This window comes from Chlorocebus sabaeus, chromosome 6, assembly GCF_047675955.1.
Source record: "Chlorocebus sabaeus isolate Y175 chromosome 6, mChlSab1.0.hap1, whole genome shotgun sequence".
Lineage (NCBI taxonomy): Eukaryota > Metazoa > Chordata > Mammalia > Primates > Cercopithecidae > Chlorocebus > Chlorocebus sabaeus.
The window spans coordinates 17,327,421-17,351,997 of record NC_132909.1 but is presented as its reverse complement, the minus strand read 5'-3'; the positions used below and the strand labels follow the sequence as shown (position 1 = coordinate 17,351,997).

Below are 24,577 nucleotides of genomic sequence, written 5' to 3'. Positions count from 1 at the left end.
CAGGATGGTCTCGATCTCCTGACCTCGTGATCCGCCCGCCTCGGTCTCCCAAAGTGCTGGGATTACTTTGGGAGTCACTGTGCCCAGCTACCCTTTCTTGATGAAATATTTGCCTTGTTTTAACATTTCCACAGAAAAAATAGAATTATTTAAAAATGTAAGCCACGCCGGGTGCAGTGACTCATGCCTGTAACGCCAGCAATTTGGGAGGCCGAGGTGGGTGGATCACCTGAGGCCAGGAGTTTAAGACCAGCCTGGCCAACATGGCAAAATCCCATCTCTACTAAAAATACAAAATTAGCCAGGTATGGTGGTACATGCCTGTAGTCCCAGCTATTCTGGAGGCTGATGCAGAAGAATTGCTTGAACCTGGGAGGCATAGGTTACAGTGAGCCGAGATCACACCTATTCACTCCAACCTGGCTGACAGAGTGAGACTCTGTCTCAAAAATAAATAAATAAATAAACTGTAAACCAGACCAGGTCTTTCCTCCTTCAAAAACACCCCCAGCTGGGCACGGTGGCTCACGCCTGAAATACCAGCAATTTGGGAGGTGAAGGCAGGCGGAGGTCAGGAGATCAAGACCATCCTGGCTAACACAGTGAAACCCTGTCTCTACTAAAAATACAAACAATTAGCCAGGCATGGTGGCACACACTTGTAGTCCCAGCTACTCGGGAGGCTAAGGCAGGAGAATCGCTTGAACCTGGAGGCGAAGATTGCAATGAGCCGAGATCATGCCACTGTACCTCTCTGCACTCCAGCCTGGGCGACAGAGCAAGACTCTGTCTCCAAAAAAAAACAAAAAAACAAAACAAAACAAAAAAACACTCCCAAGGCAAATAATATCATGTCTGGAATTAGCTTTAACATGCTCCAGCAAACAGTGTAAATTAGTACAACCACTTTCGCAAGCTCTTTAGCACTGTTATAGGTTGTAGTGTCTCCCCCCACTCCCTGCCACCCCCCAAAAAGATATGTTGGAATCCTAACCCCCAGAACCTCAGAGATTAACCTTATTTGGAGATAGGGTCTTTGGCAGATGATCAAGTTAAAAATGAGGTCATTAGGGTGGGCTCTAATCCTATATGACTTGTGTCCTTATAAAAAGGGCAAATTTGGACATAGACATGGATAAAGGGAAGATGATGTGAAGAGACACAGGGAAAAGACAGCCACCTACAAGCCAAAGAGAGAGGCCTGGAACAGATCCCTCCCTCACAGCCCTCAGAAGGGACAGATCCTTCCCTCATAACCCTGCTGACACCTTGATTTCTGACTTCCAGCCTCCAGAACTGTGAGACAATACATTTCTCTCAAGTCACCCAGTTTGTGGTTCTTTGTTTTGGCAGCCCTAGCAAACTAATATAGACACTATCTAAGAAAGCTAAACATACACCACCCTTATGACCCAGCAACTCCACTCCTGTATGTAACCCACCATACATGTGTATGTGTTTACCACAAGACATGTACTACAATGTTCACGTGGACCATTTGAAATAGGCAGGACTTGAAGATAGCCCAAGTGCCCACAACAGTAGAATGGGTAAAGAAACTGTTTCAGTGGAAGCTATGGCAACAAGAATGAGCAGTCCTACAAGTCACGGTTACATGCCACAACATAGACTTCCCAAACATCATCAGTGAGAGAGCTAGTTATGACAGAGAACATCCTGTATGATTCTAATGGTTGAAGTTTGGGGAGTAAAGACTGAAAAGGGACACCAGGGGGTTTCTGGGGGCTGGCCACATTGTTTCTAGATCTGGGTACCAGTTCCATGGGAGTGCTCATAGCTGTATACCTATGATTTGTGCACCTTTATATATGTATTATATTTTAATAAAAGTATTTTTTAAGACAGGGCCAGGCACAGTGGTGTGTGCCTGTAATCCCAGCACCTTGGGTGGTTGAGGCAGGAGGACTGCTTGAGTCCAGGAGTTCAAGACCAGCCTGGGCAACATAGTGAGACCCCTATGTCAAAAAAAAATCTTGTTTGTATAGTGGTAAGTAAAAAATAAAGTAAAATAAAGAGAAAATAGGGGGGATGAGGTAGGGAGAGAGGGAGAGGAAAAAAAATTCAATCCTCCACCCACCAAAAAAAGTAAGGAGTTTAGATGAAACCCTATTTGCCAATAGGACTGGCAAAATGTTGATATCTATTGAGCTTCGTGAAGAGTATATGGGGTTCATGACATAATTTTCTCTACGTTTACGTTTAAACATTTCTGAAAGAAAAAGCAAAACCGCCTTACACACACAGTCCAGTGGCTTCTCATAGCCCTCAACAATGCAAACAAAACCCCTCACCTGCCTACAAGTCCCTTTATACTGAGGCCTGTGCTTGTCTCCCTGCTCATCTCCCACTGCCCTCTCCCTCCCTGGCTGTGCTCCAGCCATTCAGCCCTTTTCTGTTTTTTTCAAATGCACCAAGCTTGTTCCTGTTCCTGCTCAGGCCCTTTACACATGCTGTTCCCTCTACTGGGCAGTTCTAATTCTGACACTTATGCCTGGGTCCTAACACAAAGTCACCCTCTCAGAGGTGCCCTCTTTGACCACCCAGTCTATACCAGCCCCTGGCCCGGCCTCCCCTTATCACCCCATTTCATCTCCCTCACAAGGCTTATCACCATCTCCAGGCATCGCTATTCCTGTTTACTCATTCATGACATGCCCCTCTCACTAGGACGTCAGCTCCATGAGAGTGTGATCTTGACTGTTTCAGTCACCACTGTATCCTCAGCACCTAGAACAGCACCTGGCACCCAGTAGGTGTTCCACATAGATACGTTAATGAACCGAGACTGATGCTTCATCATTTACTTGGCAAATTTTGTGTAGAGTTGAAAGCTATAACATGTTACTTACAATTTTTTTCCTTCTGGGAAATTGTGGGGGTTGGGACATGCCCCTCAATTCTTCCCAATGCTATTATTATTCCAAAGACCAATTTGATGTGCCAGGAAGTGAACAAATTGGGAAAATATATAAGCAATTCAACAGAAGGGGCTCATTTCTTTAATATACAAAGAGTGATTTTGCAAATAACTCTATATAATTAAAAAAGAAGAAGAAAAAAATAGTGATTACGAATCCGTAAGTAAAAAATTGACAACCCAGTAGTAATGTGGCTGACAGACAGGCCTGGAGAGTGTCCAGTGAAATAAATGTGAATAGCTCTGGATGGAAATACACTCAGATTCACTCACAATAAGATAAACACAACTGCAATTGCACTGAGATATCATTTTTACCTCTCAGATCACCAAATATAAAAATAGTGTGTAATACTACACTGGGGAGTGTGGGGAAACACACATTCTTGTACATGCTGGTGAGAGGGTGATTTGGCAATGTCTATCAAAATTACAATTGCACACAGCCTTCAACTCAGCCATTCCACTGCTAGAAATTTATCTGTTCTCACTCTAGAAGGCTGCACCTCTCTAGAAGGCTGTTCCCAGCAGCAAGTGGCATTTTGGTAAAACAGTAGAAGGTAGCTGGGCATGCAGCAAGAGAGGACGGGTTGGATGAATGAGGGTAGAGCTCTACAGTGGAATACTATACAGTCATCAACAAGAATGAGGAGTCTCATTTGTGTCCTAATATGGAACAATCTGCAGGATGTCTTGTTGAGTGGAAAGCTCAAGAGGCAGAACAGAGGGTATGATGTGGTACTGTTTGTGTCAAAAAAAAAAAAAAAAAAGAGTATATCTGGATATTTGCTTGGGTATGCATAGTTGATGTCTGGAAAACCATACTAGAAGGCCACGCTGTAAGTCCATCCACACCTCTGGGATTTGAAACACGTACCTGGTCTGAGTAAATAAATATCCCAATGTCTCACCCCCACACACCCAAACAGTCACTGCTGATCAATATTCCTGCTTTTCGACGGTTCAACGCTAGTCCCTGACCCCCTGGGGGTGCCTCTGCTTATTCCGTGTATGGCAGTGGACGGGGTACTCCTGTGCTCCTGACCTCTCTCACTCTTGCTGCTAATCATCTTAGAATCAAGTTTAAGGGTTCTGAAGTCTTAGCACTCTATCCTGTGAAACAATGTCCACCCTGCCTTCCCTTTCCCAGCTACCCCAGCCCAGCTACCCTCCACCTCCGCTTCACCTCAACTGTGAAGTGCGCAACACTTATGCTTCATGGCCCCCCATTTACAGTGAACCCTTTCAAGACCCCATACCTAATTTTTGTTTCAAACATTGTCTTTTTCTTTCAAAGGGACTCCAAGTTGCATAATCTTTTGGCCCCACAAAACGAGACCCACCTGTTGTGTGCTGCATGTCTCCCAAGTCAATGCATTTGCTTATGTGTACCTTTCCTCTGCTAGACTGAAATTCTAGCAGACCAGAGGCATATCTTATTCTTCTTGTATCCCTAACTCATATCGGAACCTGGTAAGCCCCCATTAAATGCCCACTGAATTGAATCTAATGAATAAGACCAGAAATCAAGTCTTATTACCAGTGTTTTTCTGATTTCCTATAACCCTTAGGTTGCTGATTAAAGTATTTGTTAACTCCTGTTCCTCCTCGGCATGACTCTCAGTGAAAATTCCCCTTTCCTCCAGAAGCCTAGAGAGGTGTCTGTGGGTTTCATTCTGAATCACCAGAGAGAGGAAAGAATGGGGAAAGTGCATCCCAGTTTGCAGGTCTCATGGTGAGAAGTTCAGATGGGAAACATTTAACCACATCCCTGTCCAGTTTCTCAGACTAGAGACTTGGAGGTCAACCTTAATCCCACCTCCCTTCCTCTCCCCATCCACCCAATCCATCTGCAAGTCCTCCCAGTTCCCTCTACATCTCTTCCTGTCCACAGTCACTGTCCTGGTCCAAACCACCATCCTTCTACCCCAGACCATCCATTCGCCCCCAGGCAGGCAGAGAGGGGTCTAAAACAATAGAGTTCTAAACTTTTTTGTGCCCTGAATTCTTTAGCATCTGAAAAAAATAAAAAACCCTATTGCCCTCTTCTCAGAATTAAAAACACATAAGATATATAGCATCTTTCTTTCTTTCCTTCCTTTCTTTCTCTCTCTCTCTCTTTTTCTTTCCTACCTTCCTTCCTTTTCTCTCTCTCTTTCTTTCCCTTCTGTCTCTCTTTCTTTCTTTCTTTTTTTGAGACAAGATGGAGTCTCTCTGTCACCCAGGCTGGAGTACAGTGGCTCAGTCTTGGCTCACTGCAACCTCTGCCTCCCGGGTTCAAGTGATTCTCCTGCCTCAGACTTCCAAGTAGCTGAGATTACAGGTGCGCCCACCATGCCCATGCCCACCTAATTTTTGTATTTTTAGTAGAGAAGGGTTTTCACCATGTTGGCCAGGCTGTTCTCAAACTCCTGACCTCAGATGATCCACCCACCTCATCCTCTCAAAGTGCTGGGGTCACAGGTGTGAGCCACCATGCCCAGCCAGATATATAGAGTTTCAAATGAAATCAATCACATAGAATTATAGTCATCATCACTAGGGACTCCAAAGGGAGGGAGAAGGGCAAGGGCTGAAAAACTTCCTACTGGGTACTATGTTCACTATCTGAGTGACAGGAACAATTATTCCCCAAACCTCAGCATCGTGCAATATAACCCTTGTGACATACCTACACATGTATCCCTGAATCTAAAATAAAAACTAGCTGGGCACAGTGGCTCATGCCTATAATCCCAACACTTTGGGAGGCTAGATGTGAGAATCTTTTTGAGCCCAGGAGTTTGAGACCAGCCTGGGCAAGATGGCAAGACCCTGTCTCTACAGGAAAAAAAAAAAGGAGGAGGAGAAGGAGGAGGAGGAAGAGGAGGATGAGAAGGAGGAGGAGGAGGAGGAGGAGGAGGAGCAGGAGAAGGAAAGGAGGAGGAGAAGAGAAGGAAAATAAGCCAGGCATGGCGGTGAGTGCCTGTAGTCCCAGCTACTCAGGATGCTGAGGTGGGAGGATCCTTTGAACCCAGGAGTTTGAGGTGGCAGTAAGCTATGATCATACCATGGCACTGCAGCCTAGGCAACAAAGGGAGACACCTGTCTCCAAAAAACAAAATAAAATAAAATAAAAATTAATTAATTAAAATTTGGCTGAGTGTGGTGGCTCATGCCTGTAATCCCAGCATTTTGGGAGGCCAAGGCGGGTGAATCACCTGAGGTCAGGAGTGCGAGACCAGCCTGGCCAACATGGTGAAACTCCCTGCTACCAAAAAGTATAGAAAAAAATTAGCCAGGTGTGGTGGCGGGCACCTGTAGTTGCAGCTACACGGGAGGCTGAGGATGAAGAATCACTTGAACCCAGGAGGCAGAGGTTGCAGTGAGCTGCGACTGTGCCACTGCACTCCAGCTCAAGCAACAGAGTGAGACTCTGTCTCAAAAAAATTAATTAAAATTTAAAAAAATATAGTCATCAAACATATTTCGAATTGTCATATAATCATTTATGCGTTTCTTTATTAGCACATTAAGCAACAAGATCCAGCAACAGATCTGATGACTACTGTCATTTCAAAGTAATCATGAGTGAAAACAGTATTTGGAGAGATCTGCAACAACTATAAGAGAATTTGAAAATCTGCGCACATTCTCTTGGTGACAAAGTCTGAGTACTGTGGTCTGTTGTCTACATTCATGATAGAGGGACATGCTATGGTTTGGTCAGAAGATAGTAAAAATTGAGATGTAATTTTTTTTCCCATCCAAGTTCTTGGACTCTGAATTCTATGCACAGACTCCTCTAGGGGTGGTCTATGGACTCCAAGTCCTTGTTCTAAAATATAAATTGAGCCACAAGGTCTCTACTGACTTTCATCACATTTGTGGTATAATCCAGCTCCAGGCCATGGCCCTGCATGGCCTGGCACCCCCTCTTGCCTCTCCTTCCTTGCCTCACATAACTCTCACTCCCTAACTCTGATCCAGCCCCACTGGTCTCCTTCCTGTTACTGAACCCACAAAGAAGTCCCCACCTCAGTACCTTTGCTATACCCCTTCTAGATCTACACAGAGGTGGTCCCTCCTCATCATTTAAGTCTCCATCGAATGCCCCCTCCTCAGGGAGGCCCTCTCTGGCTACACACTCTGATGACGTCTTCCTTTTCCTCCAACACTCTCTATTACGCTCTTTTCTTTCCTTCATAGCAATTACCTGCTTCCTGCCTATCTCCCCAACTACAGCGGGGGTCAGCTCCAAGAGGGCACAGACTTATCTACCTCATTCCCCGCTATATCCTCACCCAGAAAGGTGCTTGGGCATGGTGATATTCACTAAATATTTGCCAACTAAAGGAATGAAAGAAGGGGAGAAAGCTGGTGGGGCATGGTGGCTCACACCTGTAGTCCCAGCACTTTGGGAAGCTGAGACAGGTGGATTGCTTGAGCCCAGGAGTTCCAGACCAGCCTGGGCAACATGACGGGGTCTCTACAAAAAATCCAGGCATGGGAACACATGCCTGTAGTCCCAGCTACTCGGGAGACTGAGGTGGGAGGATGGCCTGAGCCTGGGAGGTCGAGGCTGCAGTGAGCCATGGTCATGCCACTGCACTCCAGCCTGGGTGACACAGCGAGACCCTGTCTCAAAACAAAACAAAGAAAAAAAAAAAGAAAGAAAGAAAGAAAGGAGAGAAGATAAGATTCTGGGTGAACAGGAACAGTAAGTTGGCTCAGGACTGGGGTAAGCCGGTAGGAGGCGCCATTTCTCCACAATCTAGCGGCAGCATGGCCATCTGAAGCCACCTGGGGGCGTGTTACGTCCGAGTCAGATGGTGGAGAAGTTATAGTAAGTAGAGACAGGCCAGAGAAAAGACCCTGGCTGGCTTATTTCGTGGATCAGCTGTTCTGTCCCTAAGCTTTAAGGAAGCCTAGCACAAGAGCTACCATGTCCATGAAAGCTGAGAAGGGACAGTACTGATTCTTACTCATTGCTGTATTTTGATCACCCTCCCAGTGCAGGAGCCTCATAGGTGATCAATACATTTCAATGAATGAATGAGATGAAACCTCAGGACAGACTGGCAGTACTTTGCCATAGCTGGGACTTTGACTATGAATGGGGGCAGAAAGATGGATATGTGGATTACAGGATACATGGGTGAATTGCCCACTTTCCCACCTGGGCTCAGTTCCACCTAGCGGGGGAAGAGAAAGCCGTAACAGTGAACTTGAGGAGGCTGGGCCCCAGAGCCGGCCGCCTGCAACGGCCCAGGTGCTGCACCTCACTCCAGTGCACAAGGCAGACGGCCCATCCCCCGTGGCCTCTCGCACCCCCATTAGGGGCCTCCACACAAGCTTTGGCAGTCACCATGACTGGAATGGTGTTGGTACATGAGTTGACATTCCTTTCCCATCCCTGATATGGCAAATTGTGACCAGTTCTGGACCTTCCCTCTCTAGGACAAGTTAAGTCCAGAGTAGGGGAGAACAGGAATGAGTGGTGTCTGGGAACTATGTAAACCATATCATGATAGACTGTGTTCAAAATGAGGAGGGGAGGATGGATGGGGAAAGGGAAGGCAGACAACGGACACGGAGTTTCAGTGAGATACAGGAATACATTCCGTGTTCTATTGCACAGTGACTACTGCTAATAATGTACTGTATATTTCAAAATATCAAAGAGAGAGTTTTAGTTTTTGTTTTTTAAGAGACAGGGTCTTGCTCTGTCACCCAGGCTGGAGTGCAGTGCATGATTATAGCTCACTGCAGCCTTGAACTCCTGGGCTCAGGCCATCCTCCCGCTTCAGACTCCCAAGTAGCTGGGATTACACTGTGCCACTGTGTCTGACAAGAAGTGTATTTTAAATGTTTTCACCATGAAGAAATGATAAATATTTGAGGTGATAGGTATGCTAATTAGCCTGATTTGATCATTCCACAATGTATACATGTCTCAAAACATCATATTTTACCCCATAAATATATACAATGATTATTTGCTAATTAAAAAATAAACTAAAACTCAGCCGGGTGCAGTGACTCACGCTTATAATGTCTGTACTTTGGGAGGCTGAGGTGGGAGGATCACTTGAGGCCCCAAGTTCAAAAACAGCTGGGCAACATAGTGAAACCCCATCTCCACAAACAAAAAAAAAATTTTTTTTAACTTATCCAGATATGATGGTGCATGCCTGTAGTCTCAGCTACTCGGGAGGCTGAGGTGGGAAGATTGCTTCAGCCAGGAGGTCGAGGTTGCAGTGAGTTATGATGGCAATAGAGCAAGACCTCATCTCTAAAAAAATAAATAACTGCATAGATAAAATAAAACTTAAAATTAAAATCAGGTCAGGCTTTCTGACACTCTGAGTGATCTCAGTCTGTCGGGTGGTGGGACACACTGCCTGGGAAGGGAGGGGTGCCTGCCATGGAAGCCACCTGGGTGAAAATCCTCACCTGGCAACAACAGTGACAAGGAAACGCCTAACCTAGGGGAAGATTGGACTAGTGGGGTGCAAGGGTCCCTTCCAGCTTGGAAACTCAGGGGTTTGAGCCTTGGCCCTGTCACCTGCTTCTTGCTGTGTGCCTGGGGGAAGCCACTTTCCCTCTGGGCCTCAGCCTCCTTAACTGTATAGGATCACAATGCAAGGTGTTATGCAGAGACCTGGGCCTTGGAGCCCAGAATCCTGACTGCCCCTCACACACCTCAGGCAGTTCCTTACCCTCTTTAAGCCTCAGTTTCCTCAGGTGACACCACAATAAGTCTTACTTCATGGAGCTGTTAAAGGAATTAAATGAGATAATATGTGTAGAATGTTTAGCCTGATTCCTGTTCACTTAATTGGTCCTTCATAAATAGCAGTCATTATGACTGAGTCATTTCTCAGGGCCTCAGTTTTCTTTTCTTTTTTTTTTTTTTTTTGAGACGGAGTCTGGCTCTGTTGCCCAGGCTGGAGTGCAGTGGCCGGATCTCAGCTCCCTGCAAGCCCCGCCTCCCGAGTTCACGCCATTCCCCTGCCTCAGCCTCCCGAGTAGCTGGGAGTACAGGCGCCCGTCACCTCGCCCGGCTAATTTTTTTTGTATTTTAGTAGAGACGGGGTTTCACTGTGTTAGCCAGGATGGTCTCGATCTCCTGACCTCGTGATCCGCCCGTCTCGGCCTCCCAAAGTGCTGGGATTACAGGCTTGAGCCACCATGCCCGGCCAGGGCCTCAGTTTTCTTATCTTTAAAATGGGGTTAATAATGTCTAATGCTTCATTGGCTTGTTCTGAGGCCTGAGTAATAATATCTAGAAAGCATTTTGGAAATTACAACATACCCCTCAAAATGAGCATTTGCTACCATTGCCCACCCCATGTCACCACACTTGACTGTGAGCTCTTGAGGGTAGGAACCCAATCTGGCTGAGTCCTTCCTTCCTTCCATCTGTCCATCTGTCCTTCCTTCCTTTTCTTTCTTTTTTTGGAGACAGAGTCTTACTCTGTCTCCCAGGCTGGAATGTCATGTTGCAATCATAGCTCACTGCCATCTTGACCTCCCATGCTCAAGCGATCCTCCTGCCTCACCCTCTCAAGTAGCCTGGGGACTATGGGCATGCATCATCACACCTGGTTATTTATTTATTTATTTTTTTAGAGATGGGGTCTCACTATGTTGCCCAGGCTGGTCTCGAACTCGCCTCAAGCCATCCTCCTGCTTTGGCCTCCTAAAGTGTTGGCATTATAGGCATAAGCCACTGTGCCTGGCCAAGTTCATTCTCTTCCAGACAACTAACAACTTCCAGCTCCTGCCCAGATACTCTGCTGAGCTTCAGCCTCAAATATGCATCTGCTTAGTTAGTGTCCCCATGTGGATGATTAATAGACTCTCCAAACACTAACATGTCCAAAATGAAACTGCTGGCTCCCTACCCCAGCCTTCCAAAACATCCCACTCCTCCCATCTTCCCCAACTCAGGAAACCACGTCATCACCACCCAGCTGCTGAAGCCAAAATCCTAGGAGTCATCCTTGACCTATCCAATCAATACAAAATAGCAACCAGGACACCCATCCTCACCCTCCTGGCTCAAGCTACCCTCATGTCCCATCTGTATGCCTTCAAGGACTTCCTTCTGGGCTCTCATTTCTACTCCTATCCCCTGCAGTCCATTCTACGATTAGTACAGTCACTACACTAGGGCAAGCTCTAAAGATGGGAGTAGGGGTGGAGGAGGTGGCCATTCTCCAGTGTGGGTTCTTCTCTGGACCCCCAGAGGTTGGCCCTGTGACATGGAACCCAGGAAGTTGTGGAGATCAGGGCAGAACACCACAAATGGAGAATGATTCAACACAGAGAAAAAAAAATACCTACATATGGACTGCATGTTATATCACATGCTACCTTATGCTAAAATTCCAGGACAGACAGGCAACAGCAGATCCCAACCCCAGAACCAGTGGGAGCAACTGGCATGCCTGGGCCAGGCTCCTGTACTCCAAGGCCCTGTGGATGAACTGACCACACACCTCCAGGCGGGCAGTTTTGACTGGCCTGGTATCCACTGCCCTTTCTTCAACTTAAGCAACAGAACCCATCTCTTTCGGGGGTTACACTTTCCCATCCTCAAGTCACGACATCCAGGTAGAGCTGAACTTGCCTTCTCTGGGGTCGAGGGCAAGGACTCAAACCTAGCCAGGGGACGTGTTTTTGTTTGTTTTATTGAGACAGAGGCTCACTCTGTTGCCCAGGCTGGAGCATAGTGGCACGATCTTGGCCCACTGCAGCCTCCACCTCCTGGGTTCAAGCAATTCTCTTGCCTCAGCCACCCAAGTAGCTAGGATTACAGGTGCATGCCACTATGGCCGGCTAATTTTTGCACTTTTAGTAGAGACAGGGTTTTACCATGTTGGCCAGACTGGTCTTGAACTCCTGACCTCAAGTGATCCGCCCACCTTGGCCTCCCAGAGTGCTGGGATTACAGGCCTGAGCCACCCCACCCAACCCAGGGGACGTGTTTTATCTCCCTGGGCAGGATAGCTACAAATCTGGAAACGCTGACACCGATTATGCCTGCCCTACAATGAAACAGGGAGACAGACCCCTGGAGCTGGGCCTGATATTCCAGGCCAGGCCTTTTCAGTGACCTGAGCCAAATATTCCTGGGTCTTCTTCAGCCACCTGGACTTGGGCTTTGGCTCCTCCCTCCCAGTTCATCCATCCCTATTTGTGCCGCTGCAGCCTGCCCTGCTTTCTCACTTTGCACTTGCCATTCCCACGGCCTGGAAGCCCCTTCCCAGCAAACTCCTTCCCATTCCCCTGAGTTCAGATCCCACCTTGTCCTGAAAGCCTGGACAGATGTGGGTCCTGATTCTCTCAGACACACATCCCATTTCTTTTCCCACATTCCCATCACACTCAGTCGGTTTCTTTGGGAAACTTTCACTTGCTAGGTCCTAGCAGCCTAAAAGATTTTGTCAGGCTTTATTTGCCATTGTCCTATTAGGAAAATAGGATTTTTTCCCCCTACTCTCCAATAAAAAAATGATGTTTTAACTGTTAACGTAAGTTTTCTTTTTTTTTTTTTTTTGAGACGGAGTCTCGCTCTGTCGCCCAGGCTGGAGTGCAGTGGCCGGATCTCAGCTCACTGCAAGCTCCGCCTCCTGGGTTTACGCCATTCTCCTGCCTCAGCCTCCCAAGTAGCTGGGACTACAGGCGCCTGCCACCTCGCCCGGCTAGTTTTTTGTATTTTTTAGTAGAGACGGGGTTTCACCATGTTAGCCAAGATGGTCTCGATCTCCTGACCTCGTGATCTGCCCGTCTCGGCCTCCCAAAGTGCTGGGATTACAGGGTTGAGCCACCGCGCCCGGCCAACGTAAGTTTTCAATCAATGCCTGCCCTTACCCCAGACATTCTGAAATACTTCCCTGGAGAGGTATCTTTCCTACCCTTGATTGAAAATCTGCTGCAAAACATCCCTCATTGATTTGGTAAATATCCACACAGCCCCCTCGGTAGAAGACGTCACACTGAGCAATGGACAGACAAATTATAAAACTATTATAATTGCCCCTTCACCTGTATAAGCTAGGAGATTTCAGGGAAGGATCCTGCCAAACTGTTTAATCAGCATTACTCTGGAAGCTGACATCAGAGGGATGGAAGGGGGACTTTTCCTTGGTACTTTATATCATTTCAAAGGGACAGCATTTATGAGTGTTTTTTACTCTCTTTCCTGGGCTTCTTAGTATCTTTCAAGTGGAACATTTCTTAGTGGCTCACTGATGTGCTTGCTCTACTGCAGGACGGGGAGCCCCTCAGCGGCAAGGATGGCTGTGACTCACTCCTAAGTCTTCAGCTTCCTGCCATGGCCTAACACACAGGAGGCCAAGAAATGTTTGTGGAATGACTGCAGGATCAGAGCTTAGCAGGCATGAGAAGTGGACTGGGGGGTGGAGGGCATGAGATGCAGCCTGGGACAGCCATCCAAGCCTAGGAGCTGGGGAAGGCTAGAGCAGTGGGTAGGTAAGTCAGGAAGAGATGGTCCCTCTGAAGCCTGGGCCCGGCATGGTGCCCATAGGAGGTGCAGTTGTAGAAATGATGTCAAAGGGCAACTCAGGTTGTGAGAAAGAATTCCCAGAAAACAAACTTGGCCCAGCTTCGCACTTGTTGAGGACAGAAAGGGAAAGATCTGAGTTGAGGGGAGCTGGGGAAGGAGGAGTGAGAGGAAAGGAGGAGGGGTTTAAGGAGACCTTGACAATCAGGGCCTGGGCTGGATGGCAGGTGGTGGAGGCTCAGTGTGCTGCTGCTGCGTCCCTGGGGAGCTGGGGGAGGTGGCTCTAGGAGTGCATAGGCAAGAACGTCTGCTGCTTACAGAGGTGGTGGCCTGGCTGGGTCTGTGCTAGGCTGCCCTGTTCCGCCTTCTATCCTCTATTCTTTGTTCCTTCAACTGATATTTCCTCGGACAGATTCAGGCACAGCTGGAGGGAGGGAAGTCATCATGACTTCCTAGAGGTGTGGACTCCTGGGCTGGGGCTTAGATGAAGAGGAACTGTCCAGGTAAAGGAAGGGAGCAGACTTCCACAGAAAAGAGAGAACAAGAGCAGGGCCACTGAGATGTGAAAGAGCCCAGCCCCAGTGAAGAGCCCCAAGCCCTTGGCGTTGCTCAGTAAAGGGGTGTCTATGTTATGAGGCAAATGGAACACCTGCTGCTGGAGTCTCTGGTGGCCAGGGTGGGAGGGGCTAGAAACCATGTTCCGTGAAGGACAGCTAAAAGCAGCAGCCGCGGATCATGTGGTTAGACCCCTGGACTTCCAGGCCGGCTCTGCCATTCCTGCTCACATTATAATCTGGGGCAGGTCACTTTGCCCCTTGGAGCCTCAGCTGTGGGGAGTATTCATGGGTGCAAAGAGGCCATCACTGGCATGGTGCTTGGAACAAAGGTGGCACCCAACAGACTAAGTTACTGTTACTTGGAGAGTCAGGTATTGAAAGGCTATGTTTGGGCCGGGCACTGTGGCTCATGCCTGTAATCCCAGCACTTTGAGAAGTCAAGGAGGGCAGATCGCTTGAGCTCAGGAGTTTAAGACCAGCCTGGGCAACATGGCAAAACCCTGTCTCTACAAAAAAATATGTATATATAAAAAAAATCAGTTGGGCATGGTGGCATGCACTTGTAGTCCCAACTACTCAGGAGGCTGAGGTGGGAGGATTACTTGAGCCCAAAGAGGATGAGGCTGCAGTGAGCCATAATCACACCACTGCACTCCAGCCTGGGCAACAAAGCAAGACCTCATCTCATTAAAAAAAAAAAAAAGGCTACATCTACAAGAGCCATCACGGAGCCGTGGGCCCAGTTTACAGAGTGTCTCCAAAGAACCAGGCCCAGTGGAAGGAAGTTCTAAGGAGGCAGGTATCAGCTCAGCTTTAAGGAAAGTCCCAAATGGAAGCATTGGTCAAGAATGGAACAGGCCATTATTGGGGTGAACCGTATCAAGGGAACAGCCTCACCAGGGCTGGACAGCTCCCTGCATGGACAGCATCTATATCTAGGGTTCTGTGGAAGCAGCTGGATGGAGTAAGAGAAAAGCCTTTTGTGGAGCACTCACTGAGGGAAACGCTAGGCTAAGGGAAGTTTAACAGGTGGCTTTGCTGTAGGGCTTCCTAGGACCTTCACTGCCCTGAAACGTGGCCACAACTCTAAGGCTTGTGGAAACCAGACAGACAACATGAATGGGTGACGTGGGAAGGGTTGGACAGGAGTGGGCTGGAGACAGCTGCCCTTTGGAAGAGGAAGCCTACTCAGCTCCCACTCTGCTCCTCTGGCTGTCCTTATGGGAACTCTATTGGCCACTGTTAGGGGTTAAATTGTGTCCCCAAAAAGATATGTGGAAGTCTTCACTCCTGGTGCCCGTAAATGTGACTTTATTTGGAAATAGGGTTGCAGATGTAACCAAGTTAAAACGAGGTCATCGGGGTGGGCCCTAAACTAATGACTAGTGTCCCTACAAGAAAGAAAAATTTGAATACAGAGACAGGTGCACAGAGAGAAGATGGCCATGTGACAACAGAGGAGGCAGGGATCAGAGTCAGCCATCTACTAAGCTACGAAACACCAAGGATTGACAGCATCATCGGAAGCCAGAAGAGTCAAGGATGGATTCTCCCTGGAAGCCTTCAGAGAGAGCATGGCCCCGCCGACACTTTGAGTTTGGACTTGTGGTTGGAGACAATATGTTTCTGTTGTCTTAAGCCACCCAGTTGGTGGTATTACGTTATGGCAGCCCTAGGAAACTGAGACAGCCACTAATTCATGCTTAACTCTGGACTAGCAAAAGCTCCAGAGTTGGGCAGGTGATGTAGAACCTCCTAACTCATAGATCCCAGGCCCCTTTTCTTGAAAGAGCATCTTGTTGGATGAGCCAGGGGACACAACGAGGGTACGGCACTCATTCTCAGCCTTTTGTTTTGTATCCACATGGTACCATTCACGGGAGTGACTCCTGGTTTCCTTACCTGTAAGTTGAGGACAACAATCTCAACCTCCCAGGAGGCTGTGAACTCCCAGCGAGATGCATAGCAAGCACTGCCCCCAAGACACCACCAGAGGAAGGATTATGATGTGGGATATTCCTTTCTGTAAGCCTCACTTTACCCTACTGTAAGATGGGACAGCAACATCTCCCAAAGCTTCCTAGGGTTGCTAGGAACTGCCTGGCATGTGGCTGGTGGTCAGAACAGTCCATGTGGACCAGTCAGCCCCTTCCCGCACACTCACTGTTTCTGCATGTCCTTCGCTGCAGGGAGCCTGGTCCCCAGTGGCTGCCCTTACCTGTGCTGTGAGCTGGATGGGTTGGGACAAGGTGAGCTGTGGGGTCCCAGGGGGCTGGCTGGCAGGCTGTGGTGGTGGCAGGTCACCCCCCCCAGAGGAAGCTGGGGGCTGCGAGGTCGAGGAGGAGGCAGAGGAGGAAGAGGAGGAGGAAGTAGAGGAGGAGGCGGAGGCAGCGGCGGCGGCAGCGGCGTTAGCAGCAGCGGCGGCACTGGACTGCTGCACGGCGGCGGCCAGGAGCTGGGCCTGGGCTTGCTGCAGGAGGAGCTGCTGCTGAGCTGGCATCAGTGCCGTGAGCTGTGGGGTGTCGGGGACAGCAGGAGTCGGAGCAGGGGGTTGAAGAGGAGCAGAGAAGGCAGAGAGGGGTTAGTGCCTAAGCCAAGCAAGTAAGGGGACAAGACCTCCTGGAGGACAGAAGAGGGCAAGAGGCAGGTGTGAGAGAGTGGCCATGGCCTTGGTGGAACAGTTCATCCACTAGCCCTGTAACAGATGAGGGGTGGCTGGTTTGTCCCCTCGTCCCCATCCTTCCCTGAGTACTTACCCCAGCTAGCTGGCTGCCCGTCAACATGAGTTGGGCCTGGGGCAGATGAGGCTGGGTCGGCTGGGGGGGCAGGGGTGCTGCTGGGGCTGAATCGCCACTGGGGTCTTCAGCCTTGATCTGGGGGGGAGAGAGGCAGGGTCCGGGACCCCAGAATGTTAAGTGGAGGCCAGAGAGAATGCCCACCTGTGAACCAAAGAGAGGGCACATGTGTGGCAATGGCAATCAGGCTGGCACAGGAGGAGGAGACTGGGGTATGGATATGAGGGTGTGGCCTGTGGTCCTGCACTGACCGCTGGGAGCTTCAAACCACTCCTCTAGCCTCAGTTTCCTCATCAATCAGATAGGGCTAACACAACACCTGCACCCAAACTCCCTACAGGAGAAGTCCCCTTTGCAGAGTGCTTTTCCACTCCTGAGAGTCAGTTTCCCTGTCTGTAAAATGGAAAATAGTGGCCGGGCATGGTGGCTCACACCTGTAACCTTAGCACTTTGGGAGGTCGAAGTGGGTAGATCACTTAAGGTCAGGAGTTCAAAACCAGCCTGGCCAACATGGTGAAACCCCATCTCTAAAAAAAAAAAAAAAAATAGAAAAAAAGGAAAATAGTCCCACTGGGCACCTGGGAGGTCAAATAAGCGGGTTCTGGGTCCTACACCCTTCATCTGTATCACACAGAGGTGCATCTCTCTTGCTTTTTTTTTTCTTTTTTTTTTTTTGAGACAAGATCTTGGTCTGTTGCCCAAGCTGGAGTGCAGTGGCATGATCACAGCTCACTGCAGCTTCTACCTCCCAGGTTCAAGCAATCCTACCACCTCAGCCTCCCGAGTAGCTGAGACTACAGGTGCCCGCCACCATACCTGGCTAATTTTTAAATTTTTCTGTAGAGACAGGGTATCATTATGTTGCCCAGGCTCAAGCTCCTAGGCTCAAGTGATCCTCCTGCCTTGGCCTCCCAAAATGTTGGGATAACAGGCATAAGCCATTGCACCTAGCCAGGTGCATCTCTTATTTGTCCAATGAAGTAAGACTTTGTTGGAAGAAAAGGTTTTCAGGTATAAGAAAAACCACCACCTTGGAACCTGGGCTACAAACTCAGAAGCTCACAGAAATGAGCACAAATGAATGACAGGAGTAGGGGTGGATGGAGGTGGGCTGGAGAGAGTGCCTGCCTGAGTGGAAGTCTTATCTGGCTCCTACTCAGCTCCTGCTGGCCACTCTTTTCAAAATCTAGAACAAAAATACTGGCAGAATAAGCAAAGCACAGCGTTTGTCCTGCACTGTGGACAAGCCAGATGTAGCCCAGGAAATGCCAGGCTTCAGCCTCTGCCCCTGAGGTCCGCAAAGCCTCTCCATGTCTCTCTGAATATGATATGGATACATCTTGCACCATACACACAGAACAGACCACCAGCATGGAGCCACCCTGGCCTCTTCCGCTCCTAGGTAAAAAGCCAGACAACAGCAGCTGTTGGCTGAAAGGCCTATTGGCTGAAGCACACACAGTGGTGGGAGAAGGCATGGCCTGATGGATTACATACCCTCAGGCCTAAAGTGGACAGTGGGATCATCCTTCAGCCTGATAGCCCAACACCATTTTGTAAAAGGAAGCCCAGAGAGGGAAAGCAACTTGGGCAAAATGACACAGCGTGTTGGCAGGGGGGTGATATTTGAAATGTGGACACAGAGGCCAAGGAAAGGCCAAATAATAGACAGTGAATGGCATGTCCCAAATTATGGAATATAAGCATTAGAAAGTTTAAGAGCTACAGAGGCCAAGTGTGGTGTAATCCCAGCATTTTGGAAAGCCGAGGCAGGAGGATTGCTTGAGGCCAGGAGTTTGAGACTAGCCTGGGCAACAGAGCAAGAACTGTCTCTTAAAAAAAAAGAGAGAGAGAGAGAGGTTAAAAAAAAAAAAAAAAGAAAAAGAAAGTGTTGTAGAGATGCAGCATGAAATGATACTGAGTATGAGAAGTCAGGGTAGTGGCTATCCCTGGCAAGGGTATTAAGGGCCTCTGGAAGGTTGGTCATGCTCTGCTTCTTGATCTGGTGCTAGTGACATGGGTGTGTTAAGTTTCTGAAAGTTCGCAGAGTCATACATTGAATATCTATGTGTGTTCTTAATGTGTATCATATTTTAATACAAAGTTTTTTAAAAAACAGGCTGAGCATGGTGGCTCACCCCTTAATCCCAGCACTTTAGGAGGCTGAGGCAGGAGCATCACTTGAGGTCAGGAGTTCAAGACCAGCCTGGCCAACATGGTGAAACCCCGTCTCTACTGAAAATACAAAAATTAGCCAGGCGTGGTGGCACACACCTGTAATCCCAGTAACTCAGGAGGCTGAGGCAAGAGAATCACTTGAACCCGGGAAGTGGAGGTGCAGTGAGCCGAGATTACGCCACTGCACTCCAGCCTGGGCAACAGAGCGAGACTCCGACTCAAAAATTGCTTGAACCCAGGAGGCGGAGGTTGCAGTGAGCCGAGATCATGCCATTACACTCCAGCCTGAGTGACAGTGCGAGACTCCGTCTCAAAAAAAAAAAAAAAAAAAAAAAAGTTTTTTAAAAATAATGTTGAATGCCATGGTAAGTACACTATTCCCTTTTCAGTGCTTTTTCATTGTTTCTGGTTATCTTACAGTCTCTGACTGGTGCTTGAATGTCTTTATCATCTCTCCAATACTAGCTAATCTCCACTTTTATTTTAATTTAATTTTTTTTTAGACAGGGTCTTGCTGTGTCACCCAAGCTGGAGTGCACTGGCACCATCATGGCTCACTGCAGCCTCGACTTCCCAGACTCAAGCGATCCTCCTGCCTCAGTCTCAAGTAGCTGGGACTACAGGCGTGCACACCCAGCTAATTTTTGTATTTTCTGTAGAGACAGGGTCTCACTATGTTGACCAGGCTGGTCTTGAGAACTCCTGAGCTCAAGCAGTCTACCCACCTTGGAATCCCAAAGTGTTAGGACTACAGGCTTGAATCACTGCACCTGGCCTAATCACCTTTTTTTTTTTTTTTTTTTTGAGCTGGAGTCTCCCTCTGTTGCCCAGGCTGAAGGGCAGTGGTGTGATCTCGGCTCACTGCAACCTCTACCTCCTGGGCATAAGCAATTCTCCAAAATGCCTCAGCCTCCCAAGTAGCTGGGATTACGGGCACTCACCACCATGCCCAGCTAATTTTTGTATTTTTAATAGAGTTGAAGTTTCATCATATTGGCCAGGCTGGTCTCAAGCTCCTGACCTCAATCCGCCAGCTTTGTCTCCCAAAGTGTTGGGAATACAGGCATGAGCCACCGTACCCAGCCCTAATCTCCTCTTTTAATAAGCAGAGAACAGGCCTCTGAGGTTTAGACCCTTCGGCACACAAGAGACTCTGGGTAAATTTTAATAATCATCGTATTTATTTCCGTGGCAAGTGATTCTGGTTTTCCATTTGTGAAATTTCCATTTAAAAAACATTTATTTAAAAAGCTGTCGAAAAGCAAGCCAGTTCATGAGCTGGTAATTGTTGAAGCTGATTGATGGCTATCTAAAGGGTTTATTTTCATTATACCCTTCCCCTATTTCTGTATCCACTTCACATTTTCCATAATAAGGTGTTTTTTTAAAAAATTGAGCCAATTAACAAAATTATATGTAAATAGTTGCACACAGTGGTCTTATGCCTGAGACCGTGACAGGAGCACATGAATCACTTCAGTTAGGGAAAGACTGAGACAGAAGAGATGGAGAGAAGCTGAGCGGCAAAGGCCAGAGAAACAGGGCGAGTTGTGGACAGAGCCCGAGGCCAGGAAGGGGAGGGAGAAACCTTCTTTCCCTTGGTCCCACTGGCATCCCCAAAAGAAGGAAGCCTGCTGCCAGTCTGAGAACAGAGTGCAAAGATCTGATTCAACTGAGGACAGGGTGGGGGCAATGGATAGACGCTCTGCTCTGAGGGCTAAGGCAAGAGCCAAACCTGCCATCAGAGGGTCAAGGAGGTCAAGATCGAGAGCCTGTCTCCACTGGATCCCATTCAAAGTGCTCAGCACAGAAGCAGGACACCCATTCACAAAGCACTTTTGTCCTCCCCTCTCATGGTGGCAGGGGGTACACCAGACATGGAGGCAACCACAGAGGCCATCCCATCCGACTGCCCCCTCCCCCCTGACCAATGATACCGAAGAGGAAACTGAGAGGCCCAGAGAGGGGAAGTGACTTTCCCATGGTCACAGAGCAAAGCTGTAGCAGGGTGGGGAGCAGTTCCCAGCCTCCCACCCCATCCCTCAGCCACCGCTGGTCAGGGTCTGGAGTCCTGCTCACACCTTCTCTGCCCCCACGTCCAGTGCCACCTTCAAGCCTCTGGACCTGCCTGCTACCCCTGGACCAGGATGGAGGGTGGAGACTGGGGCCCAAGCAAACCCCAAGAAGCCCAGAATGCCAGGCACAGGGCCCCATCTGGATGTGGAATTTGCACCGCCTGGCTGCTTCCGGCCTCCCTGTCATTCTCTCCTCCTGCATCCCTACAGCTATCCTCAACTGGTGCCAGCCCCCCACCCCCACCTCAGCTGGCCACTAAATGTGTATATTGGGGGACAGGGGGTGGTGCAGGCCCCTGTTGGGTCAGGGAAGTTGGGATGGGGGCGGGCCTTTGGCTTCCTGTTGTTCATCGCCCTGGGGCTCTGGGGGGGATTTCCCTGGCCACCCCCACCCCCTAGGGAAGGGGAAGGAGCCTGCGTGAGTCACAGGCCTGGGGTGGGAGCCCAAGAGTGAGAAGGGGCGGGAGGAACCTCGTTACCAAGGTACCAAGGCTCAGTGCTCTCTCAGCCCTGGGACTGAGGCAGGCCTCCTGAGGACCCTCTTCCAAGCGCTGCCCACTTCCCTGGCTGTTCCGACAGGTGCTTACCTTTGTGCTGGGGCCAGTTGGGGACACAGAGAATGGGGAGGTCTTATTCTGGGGGTTCTGCAAAGAGAAAGTAGGGGCAAGGGGATGGGAATAGTGCAGTGAAGCAGCTTCTGACCACCCCAGCTCCCTGTCCTCCTACCACAGGTGGCACACAGCCCCCTCTGACCCCTCTCCCCATTCCTCCCCATCCCCTCCCGCTTATCCACTCCCTCCTAACCTGATGATTAGTGTCTGGTCCATTTCTTTCAGTGTCTGCAAAGAGAGGGAAAGGATGTGCTGTCATCAGCCACCCCCACCACACCTATCCCCTCCCAGCCCTCTTCCCATCTGCCCCACTTCCCCTGCCCACGGTGACCCCTGCCCCCCTGCTCCCTGCCCACCCACCTGTGTGCTCTGATGGGGAGTCCAGACCTTGCTTCTCGGCCTCCAGGGGCTTAGACATTCTTATTTCTGGGGACAGAGAAGGAATGGAAGTGGGGTGAAGGAGGGGAAGCCAGGAGGGCTCTTGGGCCCCCGTTCCACCACACTCCCCAAGCCTTTCCCCCAAATTCCCCCCTTACCCCCAGCCACCTTGGAAGTGTCTCTTCCCAAGAGACATGCCCTCCGTTCTGGGCCTCTGCCCTCCTCTGGCAAGATGAGACACAGCCCTCAGGCCTTGGGGGATCTGGCCTTATCCTTTTACTCCTCCAGAAAGTGACAGAGGGGTGTTATCCACAGTGTAGCATAGGGCAGGGCAGGAGGTGGAAGGTGGTCATGAGAAGGTATCAGCTGCCCAGAAGGAGGCTGGTGACGTCCCAAAGGAGGGAGAGCAGCCTTGGGCCTCCTCCTGCGGTGGGCCGCCCAGGCTCCCGTCCTGCCCTACCAGGTTTCGGGTGAGACATGTTTTCCACTCTGAGTGGGGCCTCAGAGATGTGATGGGGCTGCAGCGTCCCCAAAGGAGGCAGTTGTCAGATCTCTGAGTGTGTGTGATTCAGCCACCCTCTGGCCCTCTCCCCACCCCACCACTTTCCCCGTCCACATCTCACTCCCACCTGGCCTTTCTTCTTATGTGTAGCACACCGGCCTAGCAGATCCACCCTGATCCTCTGTAACCCCAGCCCCATTCAGCTCTACCCCTGAGCTTGTCCTCCAATCGAAACCTGATCTGGGACTTCAGGCTTGAACCCTCAAGCCTCAAGTCCACCCCTGTAATACAACCCCCTTCTATAGCTCCCTAGGCCCAGAAAATGAAAGGAGGCAGCCAAGGGAGGGTGGCAGGCAGCAAGCTGGGCACCAGGAGACATAAACCCACGGAGACAAATGCCTGTCCTCAAAATGCTCCGATACTTTTCACAGAAAGGCGAGTGCTCACCAGTGCCAAGCACAGAGCTAGATATGACTCACAGCTCACATTAGTGGTTAGTGCTAATATTACGTTTTACAGAGGAGGAAACTGAGGCTCCAAGAAAGGATGTCGCCTCCCCAAAAGCACGGCAAGACTGTCGACGTGCCCTGACTGGACCCCTGGTCTTCATGACTCCAGGGTTCCTACTTCTAATCGGATCCACTCTAGTCTAATGGCCTCCAGTCCTGACTTCCAGCCATCTCATCTCCAACAGTCCCCTTGCCCAAGCTCATCCTGAAACTGAATCCAACCCTTCCTGGTCGTCGACCCCAGCACAAATCTGGGCTTCAGCCTAACCCATCCTTAGTCCACTTACTCACCTTGAATCCCAAGTTGTGCCCAGATGGTTTAAGTCCTTCATCTGACCTTGACTCCCAACTGTACTAAGACCCTGTCCCTGATCCAAACTCTTCCCACAACTCACTCCAAAATCCCTACCTAAACCATGACCCCACCCCTACTAAAGGAGCTGTCCAGCTCTAGTGTGCTCTGCACCAAGATACTTAAAGAAGACAGCTAGGCCAGGTACAGTGGTTCACGCCTGCAATCCCAGCACTTTGGGAGACTGAGGCAGCCAGACCTCTTGAGCCCAGGCATTCAAGATCAGCCTAGGCAACATGGAGAAACCCCATCTCTACTAAAAATACAAAAATTAGCTGGGCACAGTGGCATGCACCTGTAGTCCCAGCTATTGGGGAGGCTGAGGCAGGAGAATCGCTTGAACCCAGGAGGTGAAGGCTACAGTGAGCTGTGACTGCACCACTGCACTCCAGCATAGGTGACAGAGTGAGACCCTGTCTCAAAAAAAAAAAAAAAAAAAAGAATGGAGCTAAAGTGAGGGATAGGAAATAGGAAGAACTCAGCAACTGCAAAAAAAAAAAAAAAAAAAGTCTAGAAATCTTGCAATTGAGGATTATTCAATGTGAAATGCTGCTTGAGTTTTAAATTCCTAATTAAAAAGACAGGTTGTGCATTGCTAGTAGGAGTGTAAATCAATACAAGCACCATTCAGAAAAGTTGAAAAGATGCCCTCTCCCTAAGATGCAGCACGTCCACTCCTGGACATCTGCCCAAAAGAAACACGTGTCCTGCCCATCAAAGGACATAGGCAGAAATGCTTCTGCAGTCTTTTCATAACAGCCCCAAACTGGAAACAGCCCAAGGGGCCATCAACAGGTGAATGGATAAACAAAATGTGGTATGTCCATACAATGAAATACGCCACAGTAATGAAAAAGAACAAACTCCTGCTTCATACACATGGCCGAAGCTTGGAGACATGAGGCTGAATGAAAGATGCCAAACACAAAGGCAGACGTAATTTATGATTCCAATTACAGGAAATTCAAAAACAGGCAAGCTGATAGCAGATGATCACGGTCAGATGAGTGAGCACCTTAGGGGTACAGACTGGGAAAGGGCATGAGCCTGCAGCAGGTGAGAAAGGATCTTGTTTGTTGGTTACAGGGTCCTTACATACACAAAAATTCATCAAGCTGTACACTTAAAATTTGAACACTTTATATACATTGTTTTAACATCAAGAAAAC

At 49.1% G+C, this 24,577-nt stretch overlaps 1 protein-coding gene across 11 annotated transcripts in view; it reads right to left on the bottom strand.

Moving 5' to 3' along the window:
- POU2F2 (POU class 2 homeobox 2) overlaps positions 1–24,577 on the bottom strand; it is a 91,994-nt gene that overhangs the window by 13,424 nt on the left and 53,993 nt on the right. For 5 of the 11 annotated variants that reach the window (XM_007996961.3, XM_007996960.3, XM_007996965.3 and 2 more), the window contains exons 2-5: positions 22,028–22,093; positions 21,861–21,895; positions 21,644–21,700; positions 16,765–16,881 (exon numbers count right to left, since the gene is read on the bottom strand). In XM_007996961.3, the coding sequence (XP_007995152.3) occupies positions 16,765–16,881; positions 21,644–21,700; positions 21,861–21,895; positions 22,028–22,093 (275 nt within the window). Of the gene's footprint in view, positions 1–16,226; positions 16,521–16,764; positions 16,948–21,643; positions 21,701–21,860; positions 21,896–22,027; positions 22,094–24,577 lie in introns of all 11 variants that reach the window. The other 6 variants (XM_073016396.1, XM_007996956.3, XM_007996958.3 and 3 more) reach the window with 3 other exon arrangements.